The sequence below is a fragment of the Elgaria multicarinata genome, chromosome 2 (assembly GCF_023053635.1).
Source record: "Elgaria multicarinata webbii isolate HBS135686 ecotype San Diego chromosome 2, rElgMul1.1.pri, whole genome shotgun sequence".
NCBI classification, from domain to species: domain Eukaryota; kingdom Metazoa; phylum Chordata; class Lepidosauria; order Squamata; family Anguidae; genus Elgaria; species Elgaria multicarinata.
The window spans coordinates 155521462-155547168 of NC_086172.1; the positions used below are offsets into that span (position 1 = coordinate 155521462).

General features: G+C 42.3%; 1 protein-coding gene across 2 annotated transcripts in view; it reads right to left on the reverse strand.

Moving 5' to 3' along the window:
• The window catches only part of EML5 (EMAP like 5), a 129826-nt gene that overhangs the window by 95250 nt on the left and 8869 nt on the right, over positions 1 to 25707 (reverse strand). For both annotated transcript variants that reach the window (XM_063117954.1, XM_063117953.1), the window contains exon 2: positions 1275 to 1434. In XM_063117954.1, coding sequence (XP_062974024.1) covers positions 1275 to 1434 — 160 coding nt within the window. The remainder of the gene's footprint in view (positions 1 to 1274; positions 1435 to 25707) is intronic.

Below are 25707 nucleotides of genomic sequence, written 5' to 3' on the forward strand. Positions count from 1 at the left end.
CTTCAAACTCTACTGCACATTGTGGCTTGTAGGGCTGGTACAATCCCATCCCCAGTGCGTGCCAGGTTTGGACAACAAGCCAACCCATGCTCAGCGCGGAGAATAATGCAAATGACAGTTGTGTGTGCAGCACACGGGGGCGGGGAGCAGTGACAATGGCCTCTTCCCCACTGTGATTGTCCAAATCCAGTTAGTATCTAAAGGGCCACAGAATGTTGGGAATTTCCCCCTCCGAGACCATAGACAGAGCTTTCACCTCAGAGGTGAAGATCCCCACTTAAAGTCCGCTCCAATCCCACCTGCCAGCTGCAATGAAAAGCTCTGCGATGTCTCCTCCTCAAGGTCCCATTTTCCCAAGGTTCTTTTCTTAGGAAAAGAACAGAGAAGAAGGGAGGGGTATGCCATTGTGCAAGGAGAGAGAGGAGAGACCGAACTGTGTATCCACCAGATCCAAAGGCCTCTTGGCCCTAGTCCCCACCATCAGGCAAGTGAGTGATCTAAATGGGCTCAGACACCCATCTAGTGAAAAAAGCATGAATGGAGGATAGACACCCCCCCAAAGGCTCTGCTATTCCTTTTACCCTGCTGGCAACAGCCCAGCACGGCATAGGCTGGACGGAGGGCCCTACATTGAGTAAGAATCGAATTTCAAAGGCTTTTTCTATATTTTAGGCAGGCAGTGTTCCACAAAAACTAACATAAGTATGTGTGGGCAGACAGATTTAATAATAATAAAATTGTTTGAAGGTTAACGCTTTTAAGGACACCCTATAGAACATTTCGGTCATCATTATGCATAAATTTCATTTCCCTAAATGGCATCAGTTATGTGTGAACGCTCATTACAGGACTGCAGTCTTAAAATCATCTTTCCACTACAGGTAGATTTTACTGACTCAAGAGTACCTGCTATAACGTGTGTTGCTTCAGGGGACTCAAGATACTTTTGTAGAGCCCAGATTGTTCAGTATAGTTGTGAAGTTCACTATGAAAATTCAGAAGCAAACTCTACCACAAAGATGCTATCAGATTTCTAAATTCTACACAGAACATGCTACATGTTTGATGCCCATTAGAATGATGCAGGAGCAGTTGTAGCTATGTGAATGGGCCTTAATTCTTCTTGGCAAATTTAAAAATGCCTCTATACAGTGAAGTAAGAAATTAAACATTTAAGCTAATTCCAATTCCAAAGGCAGTCTGTACAGCAGAATTTATTGCAAATGTATATATCATGGAATGATGAAAACAGAATACTGAACACATACACATACCTGACCATCTACGTCAAATGCCAAGCAAGCTATGCCATGTGTATGAACATCCTTCATTACTGATATAGTCTGCACAGTGTAGGAGTCCCAAACACAGATATACGGCTCTTTCCCAACTTGACCTGTTGCCACCAATACTCGTTCAGGATGCAAAGCAAGACTGGAAAAAATGAAATATAGGGGAAAGTTAATACTAAACCTTAAAACAGCGGTTCTGAATACCACTTTTTCTTTTATCCACATCCAGAGTCTTAGCAGGAGTTCAATCATGAGCCTACCATAGAAAAGAATAAGTACAGACGAATGGTCAAGACATCTGTCTTCCTCAAAATCTTTGCAGAAAATATAGACTGGGTTTGGACGTCAGGATAACTCACGATGGCTTAATTAACCCATGGTGGGTTATTGTGTCATTTGTTAGGGATTTTTTTAAACTCATGGTAAAAATAACCCACACTTATAACCCATGGTCTGCAACACAGTTTATTTAACTCATCTTGGGTTTGCGTCATCTAGCAGAATTGTATGACAAGAACAGTCAAAACCACTACCACTCTGCTCCTCGCTGGCTTAAGCAGTTAAAGAGACCAAGCCAGTAGTGTCAGTGGGGGGAAATGCACAATTTCCCTATTGGAAAAAGTTAAAGCAACCAAGCCATCAATGTCTATTTTGTGCATCGTTTCAGGGTTATTGTGGAGGGTTTTAATGGTGGGTCAGGTGCCTCCTGACTAGGAGAGGCTGTGTGGGAAGTCTGGTCCTAATCCTGCAAAATTCCACAGGTTTCTTTGTGCCACCACGTTCTTTATTTTTGAAATAGTCCACAATGCCCCACCACATGATGGGACAAGTACGCTACTATACATAGTTTATTAAACTACTCTGCCTAATCTGATCCATCTTCCTGTCCCCTGTCCCACTGCAGTCCTCATGCCCAAGCAGTGGCACTGTTTCACCCATTCATTATATTTCAGCAGAAGTTACAAGGAGCAAAACTCCAGGTGCACCAAAAAGGGAGACCACCAAAAAAAAAAAAAAAAAAAACCTGTGGAAGTTGGCAGATTGGGAACAGACTTCACACACAGGCTCTCCTAGTTGGAAGGCACCTGATCCTCCATCAGAACCCTGTGCAAGTACACCCAGAGGAGGGAAAATCCCAGGTGCACAAAAGCTAGTGAATGTAGCTTATTAAGCCTGGTGGACTAAAGTATGTGACCATACAGAAGAAGAGCAGAGGCACTTCCCTTCATGCAATGGGACTTTCCTCCATCTCTCTCCCTGCTGCAGCCCTTCCCCCCTCCCTAGTCTGCATTGGTGTATCCCCCAATACTCCGGAACGTATTTTGAGGTGTGCAGGTAAGGAAGAATCACATCTACATATTTTGCTGATAGGAGTTGTTCCATCTATAGGAGGGGCTAATTCAACACAACATTTACTGTTTTACTCTGTACAGCACCATGTACATTGATGGTGCTATATAAATAAATAATAATAATAATAACCTCAGCTAATTAGACACATTTGAAGAAGTGCAAAAAAAGAAAGGAAAAGAAACCAGGTCTTTGGGGCTCTGATAGCTTTATTTTTCATTTTCTTTCTACCTGGAGAGCTAATAGCCATCTAAATATAGAATGGAAAACTAATTCTGACTTGCTAGGATGACTGACTAATAAGAGAGAATTTGTGAACAGTTAAATCCTCAGCTCAGGTGAATAACAATCTGTATGGATCAAAAGGACCAAGAGAAATAAACTAACACCCATAATTAAATATAACTAGAATATATGACCTAGTTCTAAGAATAGGCAGATGGCCTGTTTGAAACCTGGCAAGATTAATTATTTGAAAAGAACTGGGTATATTCTATCTAAGACAAAAATAAATCTGCAAAGAAATCACCACTGGCATGATATTTTCAACAGAATGGCTTATACTTGCACATAAAAAAATACCTGTCTTCCCTTCATTTAAAGTAACAACTTCACAGTTTTCTTTCATTTTTGTTAAAATAATTGTAGTTACAAAAAGCAATAGATTACAAGATTAAAATCACAGAGACACAGAACTGGAAGAAAAATAAAACGCATAATAAACCACAATTTGTCACAAGCAAAAAGCAGGAGTGAAATTCAGTGACCAAGATACAACATACAAATGCTACCCAAACAATGGATAGGAACACATGAATCAAGCAAATCAATTATTGTACATTGCTGCAGGGGAAGACAAAAAATATCCAGGGTCCCTAGCCAAACTGATCTGGGAGGAAATTATGACTACTCAAATGTGCAGTAAACCTTGGATGTAAAGCAATACACATCCATCAAGTCTTCTCTTAAGCACCTCTTTCCCATGACAATCAGTTTAGACAAAGCAGTGGAAACCTCTTTCCATTTTGAAGACACTTTCACTACCACAAGATATAGTAATGACCACCACTTTGGATGGCTTTAAAGGGGGATTAGACAAATTCTGGAGAAGAAGGCTATCAATGGCTACCAGATTAGATGGCTATGTGCTACCTCCAGCATCAGAGGCAGTATGCCTACTTACACCAGTTGCTAAGAAACATGGATGGGAAGGTGCTGTTGCACACAGGGCCTGCTTGCTGATTTCTGATCAACAGCTGGTTGGCTATTGTGTGAACAGAATGCTGAACTAGATGGACTCTTGGTCTGATCCAACCTGGCTCTTATGTTCTGCCAGGGATGGTTCCAAGTTTTAGGGATCTTAGGGCATGATGGTCTCAATGGGCCTTCCCCCTCCTCAATGCCCATCCACACATCTCTTCCTCTGGGCCCAATCAATACCACCTCCTGGAAAGAAATGTACTGCACCTTCTCATTTCTGAACAGTAAGGAAAAGTAAATTCAGCAGGCTCCCAGGACTGCCAGTGACCCCTCTACTGAACTGCGGGCAAGCCTTCACATTCACCAATTCTCCCCCTATGTAAAACCCCTCCACCCTCATGTTTGCATTGCCTTAGCAACATAAGTTTGGGTACCTATGTTTGCTAAGGTAATAAATAGTTTTATGAATCTGATGAATTCCTGAATGCTAGTGGGGAGGGGTTTCCAGATGAGGCTTTTATTGTGTAATTGCCTGTGTCATTTACAGTCAGTCCAGATCACACCATCTTTCATTTGTAACCCTCCTGTGTTTTCCTATAACTTCTTCCATATTTTTCTTACCACAAAAAATCCATAAAGGAAGAAAGGTTGCTTACAGCAATAAAATACATAATAAAAGTTAAAATGTTAAAAGCAGCAAAAACATAAACACAATAAAATAGCAATAAAACAATAAAAGTCAACAAAAGCTTTTATTGAATCCACTACCCAGTCCATCACATGTAGACCGGCTAACACTAGACTCTTATGGGCCCCACAAACCTTGAGAATGTGCCTTTGCCTAGAGATGGGCTTTGCTAGACCTACCGGGTGTTCCGTCGTTGAGGAGCAGTGAAAGCGGCTTTTCCCGTTCAGCCGTGACGCCTCATGATCCACACCTGCCTTCGATTTGTGGCGGAAGTTTGCGCCGGTTGTGCTGCTGCCGCCGCGAGCACGGTTGTGCAGCCACACCGGCCTGATTGCCGTGGCTTTTTTTTCCGCTTGCTGCACGGTTTGTGCAAGTCCGAAAGACCGCAAACTTGCGCAGCCGTCAGCGATGCTGCCGCTGGCCGCGGCGGAGCCGGCGGCGGCAGTGCCAGTGCCAGCTGAAGTGCTGCTGGTGCTGTTGAGGGTCAACATTGATGCGCTCACTTCCTGATGGGGGTCGTGGCGGGTGCAATATGACCCGAGGTCAATCGTCTGCATGGGCACTCTGTGCCTACATCTCCCATCATGCCTCTGAGGTGTCACCGCCGATGACCGCCTCTGTGCCCTCTCCCCCATCCCAAGGAGCCAACCCACATCTGGCCGTAGCCATGGCAGCACCCCACAAACAGCTCTGCCATCTGCCAGCCTGGTACCCACACCAACAGGCAGCGTACAGCACCGCCATTATGCGGCCATGGTGGCTGCCCACCACGAGGAGTCACCAACTTCCCATGAAGGCGGATTGTGGGATGCCCGGCTTTCCGAAAACTGACCCACACAGAGGTTGCAGTAGAAAAAACAGGCGCACATGCCCCAGCCATCCCCAGCAGCACACCAGCCACTTTTCCGGTCCTCCGGTCCTGCGCAAATTGTCACTGTGGAAATAAAAAAAAAAAGCCGCGCTGCCCCAGCTGGTGGGCTGGGCGCAAATGGCGGAGGCGCTTGACCGAAGCCACTGGCCACTCCCCTTAGCACGCCTTTTCCTGACCAGTGCGGACCGCAGTGACCTCACATCCTCCCACACGTACTCCGAATTACCGCGGGCCGCCAGGAAAAGGCGCACTAGAACTCACTTTTTTAAAGTCGGGAGAAAGAGGCTTCACCGCAGGATAATGACGGATCCTGGTGAACGTCATCTGGAAGCCTCGACACAACTGTGGAAGGTAACGCGCGCTACACCCTCATCTAGTAACGCCCTCAGAGAAATGGGCTACAAACTTGGAGAAATGACTCCTCTGAAAACCACAATGCCCTACAAAGACTCCCAAGCAAAGCCCTGCAGCTCAAAGCTCTACCATTTATGAAGACCCTATGGTTGCTCTAAAGAACAATGTCTCTTTAAATGGAATAGTGCATACTTGGGAGGCAGATATTTTTCCCTGTCTTGGTCCTCCAGGCCAAACTATAAACCTCTGGCAGTTACAGCAAGCCATTGCTAAGGCAACTTTTTTTTTCTTGTTCTCAGCTAAAGGATTACAGCCTGCAATCCTGAAACTCTTGCTCTTGAATTCTGATCCAGGGTCCTGATCTCAGTTCAGCATGAAGCCACCTCAGGCTTTTCTGAGCCTGCTTCCCATGATCTAGTCTGACCTGTTGCCTCCTTATAGTGATGGAGATTACTATGGATCAGGTCAATAAATGCCTCCTTCTGGTGGGAGTTGAAGTAACTGGTTTAAAAGAGGCAGTTGTGAGGCCACTCCTAAAGAATGCCTTGCCAGATCCCAAGTATTGCAACAACTATCTGATGGTCACAAGTATCCCTTGGGCAAGGTACTGCTGGATTAAACTGATTGCCCTGGATGGGTAGAGAAGATATATTGGAGTGATTTTAGTTGGGAGCTTTTGGCAGAGCTTGACATTCAACCCAGCTTCTTTTGCAACATAGAGCTTTATCACACCAGCGTTATACTGTGCAATCACTGAATTGCATGCAAAGGACTCAGAAGTTTTCCACCTTATAAGATGCTTTGATTGTGAAGTACTCCCATGCATCCTGCCTTAATTGTGCAATAAAGCAAAAAGATTCGCCATATTTAGCCCCTACATTTTGAGCGTATCTTCCGAGTCACTGCTGGGGCGCAGGAGCAGGATTTACATCTGCATAAGCTTTAAAGATAAAGACACCAAAATTGGCACAGTAATAGATATTAGGGAGAGCTTTAAGCATACCAAATTTGAATTGAATTGGGTCATCCGTTGATTTTTTAATGATTTTTTACATTTCCCCCCTTAAACTCACTTCCTGGTATGCAAAGGATCGCTGTCTCCCGGTAGCAAAAACAACAACAACAACCGTGAAAGTTTAGCACTACGGGGATAATCCGAGGGAAGCAGGTATATGGGATGAAGTTTATAGATTGAGGGGGAGATGAAAAACCTTCCTGAAAACTGGGGGTGAATGTGAATATTCAGGTGGGGTGGATACTTACACTTTGATGATGTGGATTTTTCAATTTTAAAAAAAATTTTTTGAAGCTGCTATTCCAACTGCTGGTTTGGCTGTACTTAGCAGCTTGCAGGCTTTGCACTTTGAAAATGAGGACTTAATGATTTGGGGAATGACACTACATGATGGTGTAGCACAATTCCAGAAGACTTTTAGGGGTGTGTTGCGGGGGTTCCCTATATAGTATCTCTCTTGCTGTCTCTCTCTCTCTGTGTGCGTGTCTCTTCTCTTCTCTGTCTGTCTGTCTGTCTCTCTCTCTACTCGCCAAATGAAGTGGTGCTTTGGAAGATGAGTTGGTAATTTTGTTGACTTATTTTAGGACTATTTTAACTCTAGATACATCATCATCAACTTTATTACAGTCATCGACCAGACTTTACACATGCATGAGAGTAGGGCAAAATTACATAGAGATTTGAAAAGTATGCAGCAGAATCAATTCTGAAGAGACCTTATTCTCATAGCATTCAAAAAGAATTTTGCAAAAGCCTCGATTGTGTCTCTGTCCTCTGTGGCCCTGAAGCAATGAAGAAGTGCATTAATTTCTAAACTGGTGTCAAGTAATAATTTCTCTCTAATCTTTGTATAAAAACAACAGAGTAAAACATGGACAACCGATTCAATTTCATTGCTTCCACATGCACACAAGCGATCATGAAAAGTAATTTTCTGAAACCTCTCCTGCAACAGAGTAGATGGCAGGACATTAAATCTTGCCAGAGTTAGTACGTGCCGATATTTGGGTATATTAAGCATTGAAAAATATTTCACTTCTGCCATTCCGAATCTTGGGTTACTACCCAAGAACAGAGGGGAGCAGGTTATATCTGCTGCAGATCTTAGAACTTGTGAGATATATTATCAAATAATATAGTTATAGATTCATATAAAATGCTATCTTGAGTTTTAAAAGACAGTCTTGTACTAGTTCTTCAAACTCTCCTAATTTGGACTTTAAAAACAGACAGACTAATCTTGGTAAATCTTCATAAATTATCCAGATTCTGTCTGATACCTCATGTTGATCTAAGATCATTCACCTTGCTTGCTCTTGTTGAGGGATTATAAACAGAACAAGGATTAACACAGTTCTAAAAGTCAGGAAGACATTTATTTAGTTGTGAGATAGCTGCACGGGAGAATTAATCCATTCATCCTGTATGCACACTGTTGTTATGATAAAAGAAAAGTATCCAAACGAAATTTTAATAATATAGTTCCAATACAACTCACTGCCAGATTTTAAAATAACATTTTAACTTTTAACCCCCCAAAGCTAATAATTTATTTAGTTAAAACTAGTTTTAAAATAAATTTTAAAAGACTATCAACCTATCCCCAAAAATATTACCTTGCCTATTTATTTATTTATTACATTTTTATACCACCCAATAGCTGAAGCTCTCTGGGTGGTATGAACAGGCCTACCTGTTCATACATTATTTCACCTCCATAAATTCTGCCTCAGCTACTAGAACATATAACATTAGTGAATGGAGAGGGAGGACAATACAGAACAGGAAATTGCCAAGGAGAACAATTCTCAAATGGCTGTCCATTGGAAGTGGATTTTAGGCTCTATACACCAACACATACATCCCGCAAAAGATAGATTATAAGGGGTATTTCTCCTGCTACTTTGTCCTCACCCACAATTATTTCAAACTTGGGGAAGATTTATTTTTAGCATCATGGCTCTGCAAAGGATTTTTGCATGGCTCCACAGTAAGCCAACATATTCATAGCTCTTAGAATAAAGCTTCCTCAGGTCCTGTCCTCAACAGCCTCTCCTCTACCTGAGATTCATTTATGAGACCTTCATAATATCTGCAGGGATCCCAGAAATGAATTTTACAGTACAGGATTAATTCTACTCCAAAGTGGCTCTACCTCAACATATGAGCCTACACTCTCATAATGCAAACTTGCATCAGTGATTTATTATTTGTAATGTCCTTTTGGGGGAATCTGCCATTAGGCTATTGAGGTATATTGCACTCCCTATCTTTCTTTACTATTAATAGCCCAATGTTTCACCTATCCATTTTAGGTTTCTATTTTGCTTTCTCTTCTCTTTTCTCCTCCAGGACTTCCCAATAGCCCAATAAAGATTTTCTAATTGGTAGATTGTATCTTTTCCCCATCACATCTCAGGTTTGTTTGCCCTAATAAAACATATACTCATGCTTACAATGCTAGAGATTCACATTTGCTCAGCACACAATGTCCTCTGCATTTTACTTACTCTGTGCTTTTTTGGAAACAAAATGTGGCAAAAAATTCTTAGAGGAAGTTGGAAAGCCTTTTATGGAAGGCAGGTGGTCACTGACCAGATCCAGGCAGTCTTAGATGAGACTGATTTTCTGGGAAAGTGACAGGAGGACAGTGTCCTTGTTGATATTCCTTGATCTACTAGGAGGAGGGCTTTCTCTGCTGTGGCAACTCGGTTGTGGAACGAGCTGCCCAGAGAGGTTCGCTTGGCACCTACATTGTTTTCTTTCCGTTGCCAGCTGAAGACCTTTTAATTTTCTCAGTATTTTAATACCTAATTTAACTTAAATTTAAACTTTGCTGTTTCAATCTCATATTTTAACCTATATTAATTTTTGCTGTGAGGTTTTATTCTGGTTGTGCTTTTTATATTGTATTTTGTATTTGCATTTTAAATTTGTTGGTTGTTTTTATGCTCTTCATGGTTTTAATTTTTGTGAACCGCCCAGAGAGCTTCGGCTATTGGGCGGTATAGAAATTTAATAAATAAATAAATAATAAATAAATCTCTTAGCAGCATTCAGTACCATTGATCATGGGAAACTTCTCAAATGACTGTCCATTGGGAGTTGATGGCACGCCTTTTGGTGGTTCCACTCCTACCTGGATAGTGGTTTTCCAGACAGTGATGCTTGGGGGGTATTGCTTGGCCCTATGGAGCCCCCCAATGTGGGGTTCCACAGGGGTTGATTCTATATCCTATGCTATTTAACTTCTACATAAAACCACTGTGTGGGGTTATCCAACGTTTGGGAGTATGCTGATTACACAAAACTGTGTGAGACTTTGCCCTAATCTGGGTGAAGCTATAGCTTGTGATACTGATTATGAGTCAGTGGGGAAAGCTGTAGTCAGGCCCAGCCACCAGACGCTTGAGAATTCAGCTCTACAGGGCCTCTCACTGGCTTACAAGCTGGGAGGGGATGAGACTCAGGATGCTGATATGGCCTATCTTCCACAGCTGGGGGACCTGATGTTGACAGAGACTCCTCCTTCTCAATCAGCTATGACTTCCATGGTAACCAGGCAGCAGGAGGAAGACTCTGCAAGAAAGTTTTTTTTGGGGGGAGGGGGTGTTTCAAGGTGCATCATCAACCTAAGAGGGTGGTACAGAGGTGTCTGGTGTGGTGCAGCAACTGTCTGAGAGCTAAGTTTCTTTGTCTGTCCAATAGTGATCTTTAGCGGCTACTACCCTGTATCAGGGTAAGTATATAGATCAGGATGACTAGAGCAATGGGCAGAAGCTTGAGCCAATGCGGAATATATCAGCCCTTTCTGGCAGAGGTGGACCAGCAGGGCCATATATCCATTGGCTTTCTATAGCCTCAAGGCTGATTTCAAGGTATTAAATTTTACATATGAAATGCCAAACCCTTGGGTCATTCATAATAAAGCTATTGTTGGTGCTGGATGCTAATGCTGCAAGCATCTGTTTTCCCCCCTTGTCATTCAGCTTAAAACACTTGCACAGGCTTGAAAACATGTGGATTGCATTTTGATGTCTGAAATGTCATGTAATAGGAATGATAATGTTTTGTCAGAAATGACTCTTGGTTAAAGTATGGGGTTGAAGGCTGTGCCTTCATATACAACAATATCTTTACAATATATCTGTGATCCTGTATGAACAGTTACATGGGAATAACCCCTTTGAAATCACTAAGACTTTTTAGTAAACATGTCATACACTGTAATAAGATAGATACCTATAATGCTGTAGGGTGCATGCCTGTATGGTTAATGTACAATCTACATTGTAGATGTTCTTTTTTTGGTGGAATTGCCTTTTCTAATGCAAACTCAAATTCTCATACTTGCTACTGAGACCTATGGTGTGAACACACCATAGGAACCTGGAATATAAGATCTATGAGCCAGGGCAAATTGGATATGGTTATTGGTGAGATGTCAAGATTAAATATAGATATATTGGGTGTCAGTGAACTGAAATGGACTGGAATGGGCCACTTCACATCAGATCACCACCAGATCTACTACTGTGGACAAGAGGATCACAGAAGAAATGGAGTAGCCTTCATAATTAATAATAAAGTGGCTAAAGCAGTGCTTGGATACAATCCAAAAAATGATAGAATGATCTCAATTTGAATTCAGGGTAAGCCATTTAACACCACAGTGATCCAAATATATGCCCCAACCACAGATGCTGAAGAAGCAGAAGTAGATAAGTTCTATGAGGATCTGCAGCACCTACTGGATAACACACCAAAAAGAGATGTTATTTTCGTTACAGGAGACTGGAACGCCAAGGTGGGTAGTCAAATGACATCTGGAATTACAGGTAAGCATGGTCTAGGAGAACAAAATGAAGCGAGACATAGGCTGATAGAATTCTGCCAAGACAACTCACTGTGCATAACAAACACTCTCTTCCAACAACCTAAAAGATGGCTTTATACATGGACTTCACCAGATGGCCGACACCGAAATCAGATTGACTACATCCTTTGCAGCCAAAGGTGGCGGACATCTATACAGACGGTAAAAACAAGACCTGGAGCTGACTGTAGTTCAGATCACGAACTTCTTATTGCACAATTTAGAATCAAACTAAAGAGAATAGGGAAGACCCACAGATCAGTTAGATATGAGCTCACTAATATTCCTAATGAATATGCAGTGGAAGTGAAGAATAGATTTAAGGGACTAGATTTAGTAGATAGGGTCCCGGAAGAACTATGGACAGAAGTTCGCAACATTGTCCAAGAGGCGGCAACAAAAAACGTCCCAAAGAAAAAGAAAACCAAGACGGCAAGATGGCTGTCTGCTGAGACATTGGAAGTAGCCCAAGAAAGAAGGAAAGCAAAAGGCAACAGTGATAGGGGGAGATATGCCCAATTAAATGCAAAATTCCAGAGGTTAGCCAGAAGAGATAAGGAATTATTTTTAAACAAGCAATGCGCGGAAGTGGAAGAAGACAATAGAATAGGAAGGACAAGAGACCTCTTCCAGAAAATTAGAAACATCGGAGATAAATTCCAGACAAAAATGGGTATGATCAAAAACAAAAATGGCAAGGACCTAACAGAAACAGAAGAGATCAAGAAAAGGTGGCAAGAATATACGGAAGATCTTATAGGAAGGATAATAATATTGGGGATAGCTCAGACGGTGTGGTCAGTGAGTTAGAGCCAGATATCCTGAAGAGTGAGATTGAATAGGCCTTAAGAAGCATTGCTAATAACAAGGCAGCAGGAGACGGTATCCCAGCTGAACTGTTTAAAATCTTGCAAGATGATGCTGTCAAGGTGATGCATGCCATATGCCAGCAAATTTGGAAAACACAAGAATGGCCATCAGACTGGAAAAAATCAACTTATATCCCCATACCAAAAAAGGGAAACACTAAAGAATGTTCCAACTATCGGACAGTGGCACTTATTTCACATGCCAGCAAGGTAATGCTCAAGATCCTGCAAGGCAGACTCCAGCAATTCATGGAGCGAGAATTGCCAGATGTACAAGCTGGGTTTAGAAAAGGCAGAGGAACTAGAGACCAAATTGCCAATATCCACTGGATAATGGAGAAAGCCAGGGAGTTCCAGAAAAACATCTATTTCTGTTTTATTTACTATTCTAAAGCCTTTGACAGTGTGGATCATAACAAACTTTGGCAAGTTCTTGGTGGTATGGGGAAATAAAGTCATCTTGTCTGCCTCCTGTGGAATCTGTATAACGAACAAGTAGCAACGGTAAGAACAGACCACGGAACAACGGACTGGCTTAAGATTGGGAAAGGAGTACAGCAGGGTTGTATACTCTCACCTTACCTATTCAACTCGTATGCAGAACACATCATGCGACGTGCTGGGCTTGACGAATCCAGGGCTGGAGTTAAAATCGCAGGAAGAAACATTAACAATCTCAGATATGCAGATGACACCACTTTGATGGCTGAAAGCGAGGTGGAGCTGAGGAGCCTTATGATGAAGGTGAAAGAAGAAAGTGCAAAAGCTGGGTTGCAGTTAAACCTCAAAAAAACCAAGATTATGGCAACCAGCTTGATTGATAAATGGCAAATAGAGGGAGAAAATGTGGAGGCAGTGACAGACTTTGTATTTCTGGGTGCAAAGATTACTGCAGACGCTGACTGCAGCCAGGAAATCAGAAGACGTTTACTTCTTGGGAGGAGAGCAATGACAAATCTTGATAAAATAGTTAAGAGCAGAGACACCACACTGACAACAAAGGTCCGCATAGTTAAAGCAATGGTAGTCCCCGTAGTAACCTATGGCTGTGAGAGCTGGACTATAAGGAAAGCTGAGCGAAGGAAGATAGATGCTTTTGAACTGTGGTGTTGGAGGAAAATTCTGAGAGTGCCTTGGACTGCAAGAAGATCAAACCAGTCCATACTCCAGGAAATAAAGCCATACTGCTCACTTGAGGGAATGGTATTAAAGGCAAAACTGAAGTACTTTGGCCACATAATGAGAAGACAGGATACCTTGGAGAAGAGGCTGATGCTAGGGAAAGTGGAAGGCAAAAGGAAGAGGGGCCGACCAAGGGCAAGATGGATGGATGATATTCTGGAGGTGACAGACTTGACCTTGGGGGAGCTAGGGGTGGCAACAGCCGACAGAAAGCTCTGGCGTGGGCTGGTCCATGAAGTCACGAAGAGTCGGAAACGACTGAACGAATAAACAACAACAAAACATTTAGGTGGGAAAGTTCAAAGAAGGGGTTATACTTTCCTTTTGATTGCCTACCTCCTTTAAAGAGACAGTCTCGCACTTTGGGGATAAACTATGGCAACCTTCCCCAACCTGGTGTTCTCCAGATGTTTTTGGACCAATTTCCATCAGTCAATGGTCAGGAATGTTGGAATTTGTAGTCCAAAACATCTGGAGAGCACCAAATTGGGAATGGCTGCTCTAGTTTTAGAGCCTATATGTTTTTTCTCTCTAGCAAATTCCTTTCCAGTGACTTGCAAAAGTACTACAGTAACGCAGTTTCCAAGGGGGGGATCCGCACGTTGTACCCAAAGCGCTTCTATTCGACCCCAGTGCAACCCAAAAACGATCGTCTAACTTGCCTGTAAAAGAGCCGAGGAAGAAGCGTGCTTGCCGGCGCCGGCACCGCCGGCACCACCCACCTCCCTCCTCGCCAACCAGTGAGGAGAGCTCGGCGGAAGAAAGCGGGGTGGAGAGCGGAAGAAGCTCTCCACCCCACCTTCTTCCCCCGAGCTCTCCATCCTAGCCGGCGAGGAGGAAGTTGGGTGGTGGCGGCGGCGGCGGCAGCAGCAGCAAGCACGCTTCTTCCTCGGCTCTTTTACAGGCAAGTTAGACGATCGTTTACGGGGTGCACTGGGGTCGAATAGAAGCGCTTTGGGTACGACGTGCGGATACCCCCCTACACTCCATGCTGGAATGGTTTTTCCTACCTTAAAATTGGCAGAATCATCATTTGTTTTATGTATAAACATTAGAACCATTAACCCCTGTAAACACACATCCTTGTTGCACATGTTTATGTGAACTCACATGTATACACATGTCATAACAAATGTGGAATGAAGGGACCTTTTCCAGAGGTATGACATGCACACAGCAGATTGTGCACTGTTCTACAATAAAATGGGGAAGAAGCTATGTCCTGTTTGCATTCTCTTCCCCTCCTTATTGCTTTACTATGATTTTATTAGAATGTAAGCCTATGCAGCAGGGTCTTGCTATTTACTGTTTTACTCTGTACAGCACCATGTACATTGATGGTGCTATATAAATAAATAAATAATAATAGATTCAGAACAACTATTAAAGTGAAACAGTACAAACTTTATTTTCTAATAAGTATCTTATAGAAGAAAAAAATTGTTAGTATGCCAACCTCTTAGCACAGAATTTCAGTCCAAGGGCCAAATTCAATTTTGGAGAAGCTCTGGGGACTGCATTCTAGTGGTAGATAGTGCTGAAGGCAAAGAGGATGGACCCAAAGACAAAAAGGGTGGTGCCCAAAATATAAATAATACCAGCATATTGTAGTGTAAAGCTCTTATTGCCAGTTACTAAGCCCTGGGAGAGGCATTTCAACCTTTTAAAATGGGGGAAAATTGCACAAAAGCCAGGAAACCATCAAATGATGTGTGGTTGGGAGAAAGGGGATGTGGACAGTGGAAGGGGAGCTCTGCAGGACCGGATTTGGCCCCCTGACCTGAGGTTCCCACCCCTATCCTAGCACATGGACTAGTATACTACTTCCAGTAGTCTCAACATAGGCATAGAGAAAGATGGAGTTGGGGAAATTAACATTTCCCATGTAAGAACCACCCAGAGAGCTTCGGCTATTGGGCGGTATAAAAATGTAATAAATAAATAATAAATAAATAAATAAATAAGAAAGAAGTGGGGAGGGAGCTATGGAAATTGCAAGGTGGGGTTTGTAGAAGCAATATACTGAAAGCTCAGATGCTAGTGAAATGGTGAACTATGTAAGGGTGGAAATGATAGACTCAAAGGCATAAAAGGTGAAAGAAGTGTCAAAGAAGTTATAATTCCCCTGTTTCATAGTAAGCAGAAAGCAAAGAACCTTACTTCTGGGTTGGTCATCAACATGTGGAATCTCAAAACAGCTACCCTCTGGTCTCACAGATTTTGGTTATGAATTAAATACCCCCAGCCTTATATAGATCAGGATACAAAAAGTTATCTACAAACATCCAAAGGAAAGGCCTTTGGATGGATGATGATTGGAAGGTTCAATGGAGGCTTAGTATTATTAGGAACCCAGGAGCCAAAGCAATTAAATTGTAAAAATAGAATTTGGAGTAGAGTCCCAAAACAAGACTTCTCCTTAAACCCTGACCTCTCTGTGGAAAATAGTAAACACTGATAAAGGCAAGAGAACTAGGAGAGAAGGCAGAGAAGGAGAACTAATTAGAAACCTACAAAAGTGTAGCTAAGGAGGTGGTTGTGCTTGGCTTGAAACTCTCATAGCCACTTCCACACAACACCCTAGATTCTTTGCATGACCACCATCATTGGACTCAGAGCCAGCAACCTGTGCAGATGCTGCTGCTCTTGCAAGGCACCAAATAGATAAATCAGAAAGTTGATTTATATATATAAGCCAGCATGGATCTCTCTGGGCAAACAAGGCAACAGGAGATTCAGGTAGAAGGAAGAGAAGGACTATGGCTCTAGAAATATGGGTTAGGCACCAGAGTAGAAAAGGGAGAGTGCTAAGAAAGGATCACAAAGAATGGTCTTGTAAGCCAATCATACCCTTGGCAATACTTAGAGCAGTGCAACAGTGAGTCTGTCCATGCTGAATCTTATGGTAAAAAACAAAACAAAAAACAAAAAATCTGACGTGTGCCCATAATCAAGGCCAGTAACAGACTTCAAAATAAATAGTACAAAGGGGTCAATGGTGTTGGTTTCAAGATTGGATAAAACAAAGGGATCAATAGTTTGACTCTGGAATGAAATGAGGCTTCAAGGAGGTTCCTTGCTACTTGATTGAGTTAAATCTTAACTCTGATTGAGTTAAGTATTAAAAAATCCAAAAACCTGGGAGACAGATACGTGAAGGTATACAAAGCAAAAGGCATCATGAAGGATACGTAGATGGTACTTTAACCAGCTAGTCTATCTTGCTGGTAGGGGTACTTCAGGTTTGGGCCATGCTTCACACCAAGGGCCTGGATTAGCCAACTGGCCAATTTAAAGGTACCCTTGTCAGTACTCTAGGTTGCATGGGGACTTTGAAGCCAGATAGGCATTTGAAATCTGTTGTTCCATGGGAGCAACTACTTTTAATTTAGTCATCGGAGGACACACTTAGACAGTTTTATAAGGCTGGGAAACACTCAGGTCTGAAATACTGGAGGGCTGCTGCCATTCAATGTGTAGACAATGAGATGAACTAATGGTCTGACTCTATATAGCATAGCTTCTCACATTCCTCTAAGGGACAAATTCCAGAAGGATAGCCATTTTACAGCAAAATGGAAGTAATGCAAAGAAGAGTCTTGGGGCACATGATAGAAACCACGGCAGTTTATGCCACAACAAATAAGTTAGTCTTTAATATATCACAAGTTTCTTTCTTATGTAAGGTGAAAAGTGCAGGTTTAATCAGCATCCAATAGAATCATATGTGCAATGCTTTACTTTCTTCCATATAAGTTAGTGGTTGCCATTAATTAATACAAGTAGAAGTGAAGCACTGAACTTGGGACCACCATTGTTATAAGAGCAGTCTATGATATTCAGCTATAATTTGTACTTATATAGACAACATGACAGTAGACATATCTTTGAAAATAGGATAGAATGCTTTTTACGTTTCACTCATTTACTTTGTTTCATGTAAAAATTTATGAGTCACCTTTCATCCCAGATAGGGCCCCTAAGGTAACTTACAATTAAAGCTTGCAAAATTTTAAAACTTTTACATTCTAAAAGTCCTACAACTCCCAGGATTCCTCAGCCAACATGGATGACTAATGCTGAGAGTTGTACCTTTGCAAGACTTCTGCCCTAACCTGCATAATAGGCTACCTTGCAAATATTTATCCTAGAAAATTCTGGTCTCTATCTCTCTCATAAGCTCATCACTCTTATAAATTTATAGCTTTTATAAAGCAACCAATGAAATATTAAGAAGTCTATTCCTGTATTAAGTTTCAATCAATTTGATTCTAACAGCAGCATTTGTGCTGACATGCTGTAACTTCTCACTGACCTCTAAGCTTGCTGACATGAGAAAAGCAAGGTAGAATATTTTCCCAGCTAAACTAACGAAAAGCAAGGCTTCCCACATAATGTAAATTCAGGAAAAATATGCTTTAGATAAGACAGAAGAAAGAATAACTGCTTACTGTATTGTTCAGGTTATGATGCAAAAGAAATATTGTGAGAAGTTAATAGAACTGAAAGACCCTTCAAATTTAAAATAGTGAAACAGGGCCTGCAAAAGATAAGCAGGTGGCATCCTGGTCTGAAGGAAATGTTTGGCTCAGCATTGCTGCCAAACTATGAAGTAAATATATCACTACAAATCTTAACTGCGAACTTTGGAAAAATAATAACTCATTGTTAGAGAATGAGTTTGTGGGAAACATACATAACCACGTTCATCATCAGAAATCAAATAAGAGCAACACATGGGCACTTCAGTACATACCATCTGTCCTCACAGAACTAAACATCAGTTTTCACAGGATGCAACATCTGTCCTCATGAGAAGACGATGTCATCATTCCTCCTCAAGTTCTTTAAATTCCTTTTTGCTATAAACTCAGAAATGTTATTTGGATGAGATATTTTACTACTTTAAACACTTAGGCCTTAGCTAGACCTAAGGATTATTCCAGGCAAATGGAGGGGTTGTCCCTGCCTGCTCCCGGGATCCCCTGTGTGTCATTTGGATGCACAGGGATGATCCTGGGACAATCCTGGGATATAGGCCTAGTCTAGACATGGCCAATGTTCCTAAACAATTTGGAGAAAGTCTTTGAAAATGTGTTTTGCTTAATTTTTTTTATATTTTATGATCCTATTTGAAATGTGAAGCAACTAGAAACTGCTTAAGATTTTAAAGTAAAAGATGAAAAAACACGCCTGATTGTCCTCTATTTTAAAAAAAATCTGCATGTTAATACAGGGATTTTGTAACCTTACCATTTCTATGGTGATACTTTGTTCTGGGAAATGACAAGGGAAACATTACCTGCTGATTCTTGATCAAGCTAAATACAGAAATCCCTTATTATAAAATCCCTAGATAGGGACAGATCTGTCACATGACTTTTTTCTGTCTAAACATGCATAGGATTGTGACCTTGATTAATTTATTGATATTTTTAGTCCATTCAATGATAAAATATTCTCTAGGCAGATTATATGATAAAATAAAGGAATTACTTCTTCATAAAGGACATAATTTAATTACCACAAAATGTAATGATGGCCATCAACCTGACAAATTCATGGAAGATAAGGTTTTCAACAGTTACTGGTTATAATGGCTGTATATTACCTCCAGTATCAGAAGCAGTATGCACCTCAATAACATTAACTGAGGAATACAAGAGAGAGTGTGCTATTGCATTTGTGTTCTGTTTGAGAGTTTCCCATATGCATCTGGTGAGCCACTGTGCGAACAGAGTGCTGGAGTAAATAGACCTTTGATCTGATCTTATGTCCGTACGTTAAGCAACAGCATATTATTCCCGTTACTGCTGCCTACTTCCTTACCCATCCTCTGTTGTTTCCTACATGTTGAATTTTAGATTGTATCTGTCCTCTTTTACTCTGTAAGGCATCATGCACACTGAAATAATAATAATAATAATAATAATAATAATAATAATAATAATAATAATTTGAGGGGATTTGTTAGCACCACAATCCTATTCATCTGCAGCAAGAAGCGGTGCAAGTATGCTTTGTGCTACTGAAGTTACTGCAGAATTCTATAACTAGCCAGACATACAGCTCTCTTGTTTGGCAAGCCTTCTTTCTACCTCCTAATATTATGACTTTTTTAAAATTCCAATGGATGGCATCTTTCTTACCATTAATTCTGCATAAGTGTTTGCACATTACTTTTGATATTAGCAGGCAAGAACTAGCACTGCAGGACCAATACTAGAACTAGAGCCAAGTTCTCTTCTGTGGCCCTGCACTGAGTATTTTTTATTTATTTTTATTTATTTAAGGATTTTTATGCCACCATTCAGCCAAAAAAGGCTCTCACGGCGGCTTACAAAAGTATTTCTTGACAGTCCCTGCCCACAGGCTTACAATCTAAAAGACATGAAACAAAAGGAAAGGGGATTGTGGGGGGAGGAAGATCCTTCCACATGAACTGTATTGCGTTCATAGTGGCTTATTTGATTTTGAAAGCAACAGTTTGTGCATGGGAAATCAATCTGCTATATACAGGCATAAAGAAAAATGATCCTTTCAAGTCACACCAGGCTGGGTACAATGTAGCACGAATATAACATAGTGTCAGGGGACTCTGGCTATACTCTGCATTTTGGGGATTGATTGTGGCAGACACATACAGTTTCTTTCACCTGCCTGCTTGTGTTCTTGTGCATATGCAGATTCCACCTGAGGTAGAACATATGCTTTTCATTCAAAAAGTCTTAGGTTTAATCCCTGCCATCTCCAGGTATTGTTGAGAAAGACTCCTGCCAGTCAGCGTAGACAATATTAGGATAGATGGCCCAATAGTCTGACTCAGTATAAGGCAGCTTCATACGAAAACATAACCAGGATCCATTCCAGGATCCAACACTATTTTCATACTGTACCATCTACAAGCACAGGGAAACTTCTAGATTGTGCTCAGTGGTTTCAATCCAACATTACATGAGCAAATGTCTGTTTACACAACATGCCTTCCCCTTGCATATACAGTCATGTGAAAAAGAAAGTACACCCTCTTGGAACTGTATGATTTTACATATCAGGACATAAGGACAGGTTGCTTACCTGTAACTGTGGTTCTTCGAGTGGTCATCTGTGCAATCACACATATGGGCTCAGCGCCTGCACAAAGCCCCGCTTCGGGAATTTTCTATAGCTAAAAGGCATTTTGGCCCTCTCTACTGCGCATGTGCAAGAGGGTTCCCGCCCAGAATCCCCAGTTCTTCTGAGACTTAAGAGCCTCGTCTGAGAAATATAGACATCTGCAGGTGTACCTGAAAAGTACTAACAGTAACATTAGTAACAAATGATGGACACCAAGTGGGGAGTATGGTGGGTGGGTTGTGTGACTGCACAGATGACCACTCGAAGAACCACAGTTACAGGTAAGCAACCTGTCCTTCTTCGTGGTCTCTGTGCATCACACATATGGACGAATAGCAAGCTTTTACTCACCAGAGGAGGGTTGGTGTCCTTGAAGACAGATGACAACACGGCTCTACCAAAGGAACAATTGGACCTTGACCTGACATCCAGTTTGTAGTGTGATACAAACGTCATCGGTCAGGCCTATGTCGCTGCCTTGCATATTTCCGGGATCGTGACACCACGATGAAAAGCAGAGGATGTGGAGACAGCTCTAGTAGAGTGCCCTCTGACTGAAGTCGGGGGTTCTAATTTCTGCAACTGGTAAGCTAGGATAATACATTGCACCAACCATGAAGAGAGTCTCTGAGCTGATACTGGTAAGCCTTTTTTGTTTTGTCCATGACATACAAACAGGCGTTGTGACTGGCGGAAAGAGGCAGTGCGATCCTTATAAAACGCTAAAGCCCTTCTGACATCTAATAAGTGCAAGGTTCTTTCCAACGCAGATGAAGGTGCTGGGGAAAATGTTGGTAAAATAATGTCTTGGTTGATGTGAAAACTGGAGACAACTTTAGGTAGGAATTGAGCATCAGGACAAAGTACTACTTTATCAAGATGGAAAATGAGGTAAGGTTCATCTATCCTCAACGCACATAGTTCGCTGGCACGTCTTGCTGATGTGATTGCCACCAAGAAAACCACCTTCAAAGTTAGGAGGCGTAGGTCAGTAGTTGCCAAAGGTTCAAATGGCTTACTTGAAAGTGCATGTAGGATTACTGATAGGCTCCAAGAAGGTGAAAATGTTCTTACTGGTGGATTTAGATTTAACAAACCTTTTAAGAAACGTTTAACCGTAGGATGGGAAAAAACAGTAAGACCGTCAATACGGTCATGAAACATGGATATAGATGCCAAGTACACCTTTAAAGAGGAAACTTTTAAACCCGTCAACTAACATTAATAAAAAGGACAGGATGTGATTAATAGAGCAGCTTGAGGGTAAGAATCCATGTTCAGAGGCAAAAGTGGTAAATGCAGACCATTTTCTGTGGTAGTTCTGCCTTGTTGACAGTTTTAGTGCTGCATCCAAAACTTCTTGGATCTTAGCTGCCAGACCTCTATTCTCTACTGAGGGATCAGCCTCCACGCTGTCATGTGAAGGGTGTCAAGGTCTGGATGACATATCCGGCCGTGATCCTGGGATAGAAGGTCTCGTCTCATTGGTAGACGTAGGAAGTGACCCTGTGACCTGTTGAGAAGGGTTGCAAACCAGTTCTGTCTGGGCCACCAGGGAGTTAGAATTATGCAGTTCGCATTGTCGTGAATAATCTTGGCAAGGATTCTCATTATCAGAGGGAATGGGGGAAATAGGTACAAGAGGTGAGTGTTCCACCTGTGGAGGAATGCATCTCCTAATGATTTTCCTCCTATTCCTGCTCTGCTGCAGAATTGGTGACACACTGTGTTGTTCTCCGTCGCAAACAGATCTATGTGTGGCTGTCCCCAAAGGTGAAACAGTTCCCTGATGACCTGAGGATGAATGCACCATTCGTGGACTATCGACGAGTGCCTGCTGAGATTGTCTGCCAGTGTGTTGGACAGACCGGCTATATGAACTGCAGTCAGGAACAGTCGACATCGAATGCACCATTCCCATACGTGTATGGTGAGTTTTGCTAGAGATAAAGACTTTGTGCCTCCCTGTTTGTTGATGTAAAAGACAACTGTTGAGTTGTCTGATGTCATTTGAATGTGGTGGTTGTATATCACGGCTTTGAATGCCTTGAGGGCCTTTTGGACTGCAAGCAGCTCGAGGTAGTTGATGTGCGCCCTTCTTTCTGTCACAGACCAGGTGCCCTGTACTCTTAGGGAGTCGAGATGGGGTCCCCATCCCGTTGTTGAGGCATCTGTTGTGATCAACTTCGTTGGCATTAATGGTTGGAACGATACGCCCTTCAGTAGGTTGTGATGGTCCATCCACCATTTTAGGGACTTGGTTACCGTCGGTGGTAAGGAGAGAAAAGTACGCTTGGTGTTCTGTAATGGGTTGACTACTCTGGTGAACCAGAATTGCAAGCGTCGCATTTTGAGTTTTGCGAATGGTACGACCATGGTGGTTGAAGCTATCAGCCCCAGGAGTCTTTGGATTGTATATGCGGTAGTGGTTTTTTGTTTGGAGAGGTCGTTTGCTAGTTTCTGGATAGTAATGGCTCTTTTGATTGGTAAGAATGCTTTGGTGGTGTGCGAATCCAAGATTGCACCTATACATTTTATGGTTTTGGTAGGTGTGAGGGTAGACTTTTCGATATTTATTAATAGACCTAGCTCCATCATCAGGTCCCAAACATACGCTATGTGTTGCTGGAGGGCATGTTTTGAGTCCGCTACTAGAAGCCAGTCGTCTATGTAAGGGTGGATTTGAATTCCTTGATTTCTTAAGTGAGCACAAACTACAGCGATGCACTTTGTGAATACTCTGGGAGCTGTTGACAATCCAAAAGGTAGGACTCGGAATTGAAAAGCCGTTTGGTTTATGGCAAAGCGTAGGTATCGCTGGCTGTCCCGGTGGATGGCTATATGAAAATAAGCGTCCTTGAGGTCGATGGAAGCAAACCACAATTTTCTTGTGAGTAGTGGTAGGATCGTCGGAAGTGAGACCATACGAAACCTTTTTGGTGTTATGAAAGTGTTCACGTTGCGTAGGTCTAAAATGGGTCTGATGCCTCCATCAGCTTTCGGGAAGTGAAGTATTGGGAATAAAATCCCTTCATTACTTGATGTTTTGGTACTGATGTTATTGCTCTCTTCTCTAGGAGTGAGCGGACCTCCTGCAGGAGAGATGGCGATGGTGTAGTTGATCTCAGGACTCCCAAGGGTGGGAGGGAATCGAATTCTACCTTGTAGCCGTTTTCTATGATGAAAGTACCCATTTGTCTGTAGTTATTCGATTCCAAGCCCTCCTTGAGGTCGAGAGACGGTCACTGAAGAGAGTGGTTGTGGTATGGATATTGAAGTCAAAGACGTCGATTTTGTGTGTAATCGGGCTTACGACGCTGGAATCTGACTTTTGAGGGTGGAAATTGTTTCTTTCCCTGTTGAGGTTGGAATTGTTGTCTGTAGGGTTGTCGCTCAGGCTGGTATCTTGTGGTAGTGAATCCAGGTTGTCTGAACCATCTTCTTGGTCTAAATTGTTGCTGTTGGTGTTGAGATGGGCCTAGCCCCATTTTATGCGCTGTTATCCTAGCTTTTTGGACATTATCCATGGCTTCATCGGTTGTGGAATTAAATAGGCCAGTACCATCAAATGGGAGACTTTCAATACATGATCTGGCCTCCTGTGACAACCCAGTGGATCTGAGCCAGGCATGCCTTCTTAGGGCGACTGCTCCAATCATAGTCTTTGCGCCACAATCAGCTTGATGCTTAGCTGTGGCTATTTGTTGTCGTGCCATTCTGGTGGCCTCGGCATGGAAAACTCTTGCTAGCTCTCTATGGTCATCTCCTAGGTTGTCACATAGACATCATTTTATCCCACAAAAATAATTGATACCGGGACATCGTAGCCTGGTAGTTCGATACCTTAAGGCTTAATGCTGTAGTAGAGTAAAATCTTCGGCCCATTAAATCGAGCCGTCGACCTTCTTTGTCTACTGGTGCTATATGCACCCTTTGAGATCGACCTTGTGCTGATTCTACAATAATGGAGTTCGGCTGAGGATGTGTAAAAAGGAACTCCACGTCTTTATCGAGGACTTTGTACATGTTATCGAGCCGTTTTGACGATGGTTGTAGTGTTGCTGGGTCCTTCCATGATTCCTTAACTGCCCTGGTTAAAGTAGGTAGTTAAGGTATGGCAATTGGCGTTGCTGCTTCAGTATAAATTGCTTCGAAAACAGGATCGACTAACTTTTCTAAAGTCTGTCGGGTTTCTATACCCAGTGCCTGCACCATTCTCTGAATGAGATCTGAAAAGTGGGCAAGTCCCTCAGATGGTGAGACTGATCCTTGTGCCTCCACCATCGAATCTGGCGATGGGATTGACAGAGTCGGTGAAATACCAGAGGCTGAGTCTGAGCAATAGTCGTCTGGTTTTTCGGGAGCTGAAGGTATTTGCACGGTTTGGATATCACCGGTTTGCTCTACGACGGAAAGTGTTGTTTGTCGACCTCGAGGTGTAGGATCGACTGTCGTGATGGATAGTGGCACTGGTAGCAATTCAGTAGTTTGTTCTGGTGCCGATATCGTGGCCGAAGGTGGTTGTCGATGTCGAGGGGTTGATAGCCGGCTTCCTTGTCGATATCGATCATGGTCGTCATGCCAATCCCTATAATAATAGTTAGGTCTTGGTGGGAGAGAGTATTCTGATTGTTCGTCATATTCTCTTATAGGAGATCTGGATCGGTATCGTCTTGTACAGAAGTAACGTTTGTCTTCCCGATATTGATCATCGATTGAACGGGCTGAATCCGGTGAGCGTCGATATTGTGGTCGACGGTCGAGCGGTGTGGGCGATCTTCGATAATCGTGTCGAGGCTGAATATTGGCAGATAAGTTTCCTTGAGGTGAGCCTCTAGCTGATCCCCTTGTAGAGTATACTGGTTCTCTACTTTGATGGGATTCGCTCTCTCTA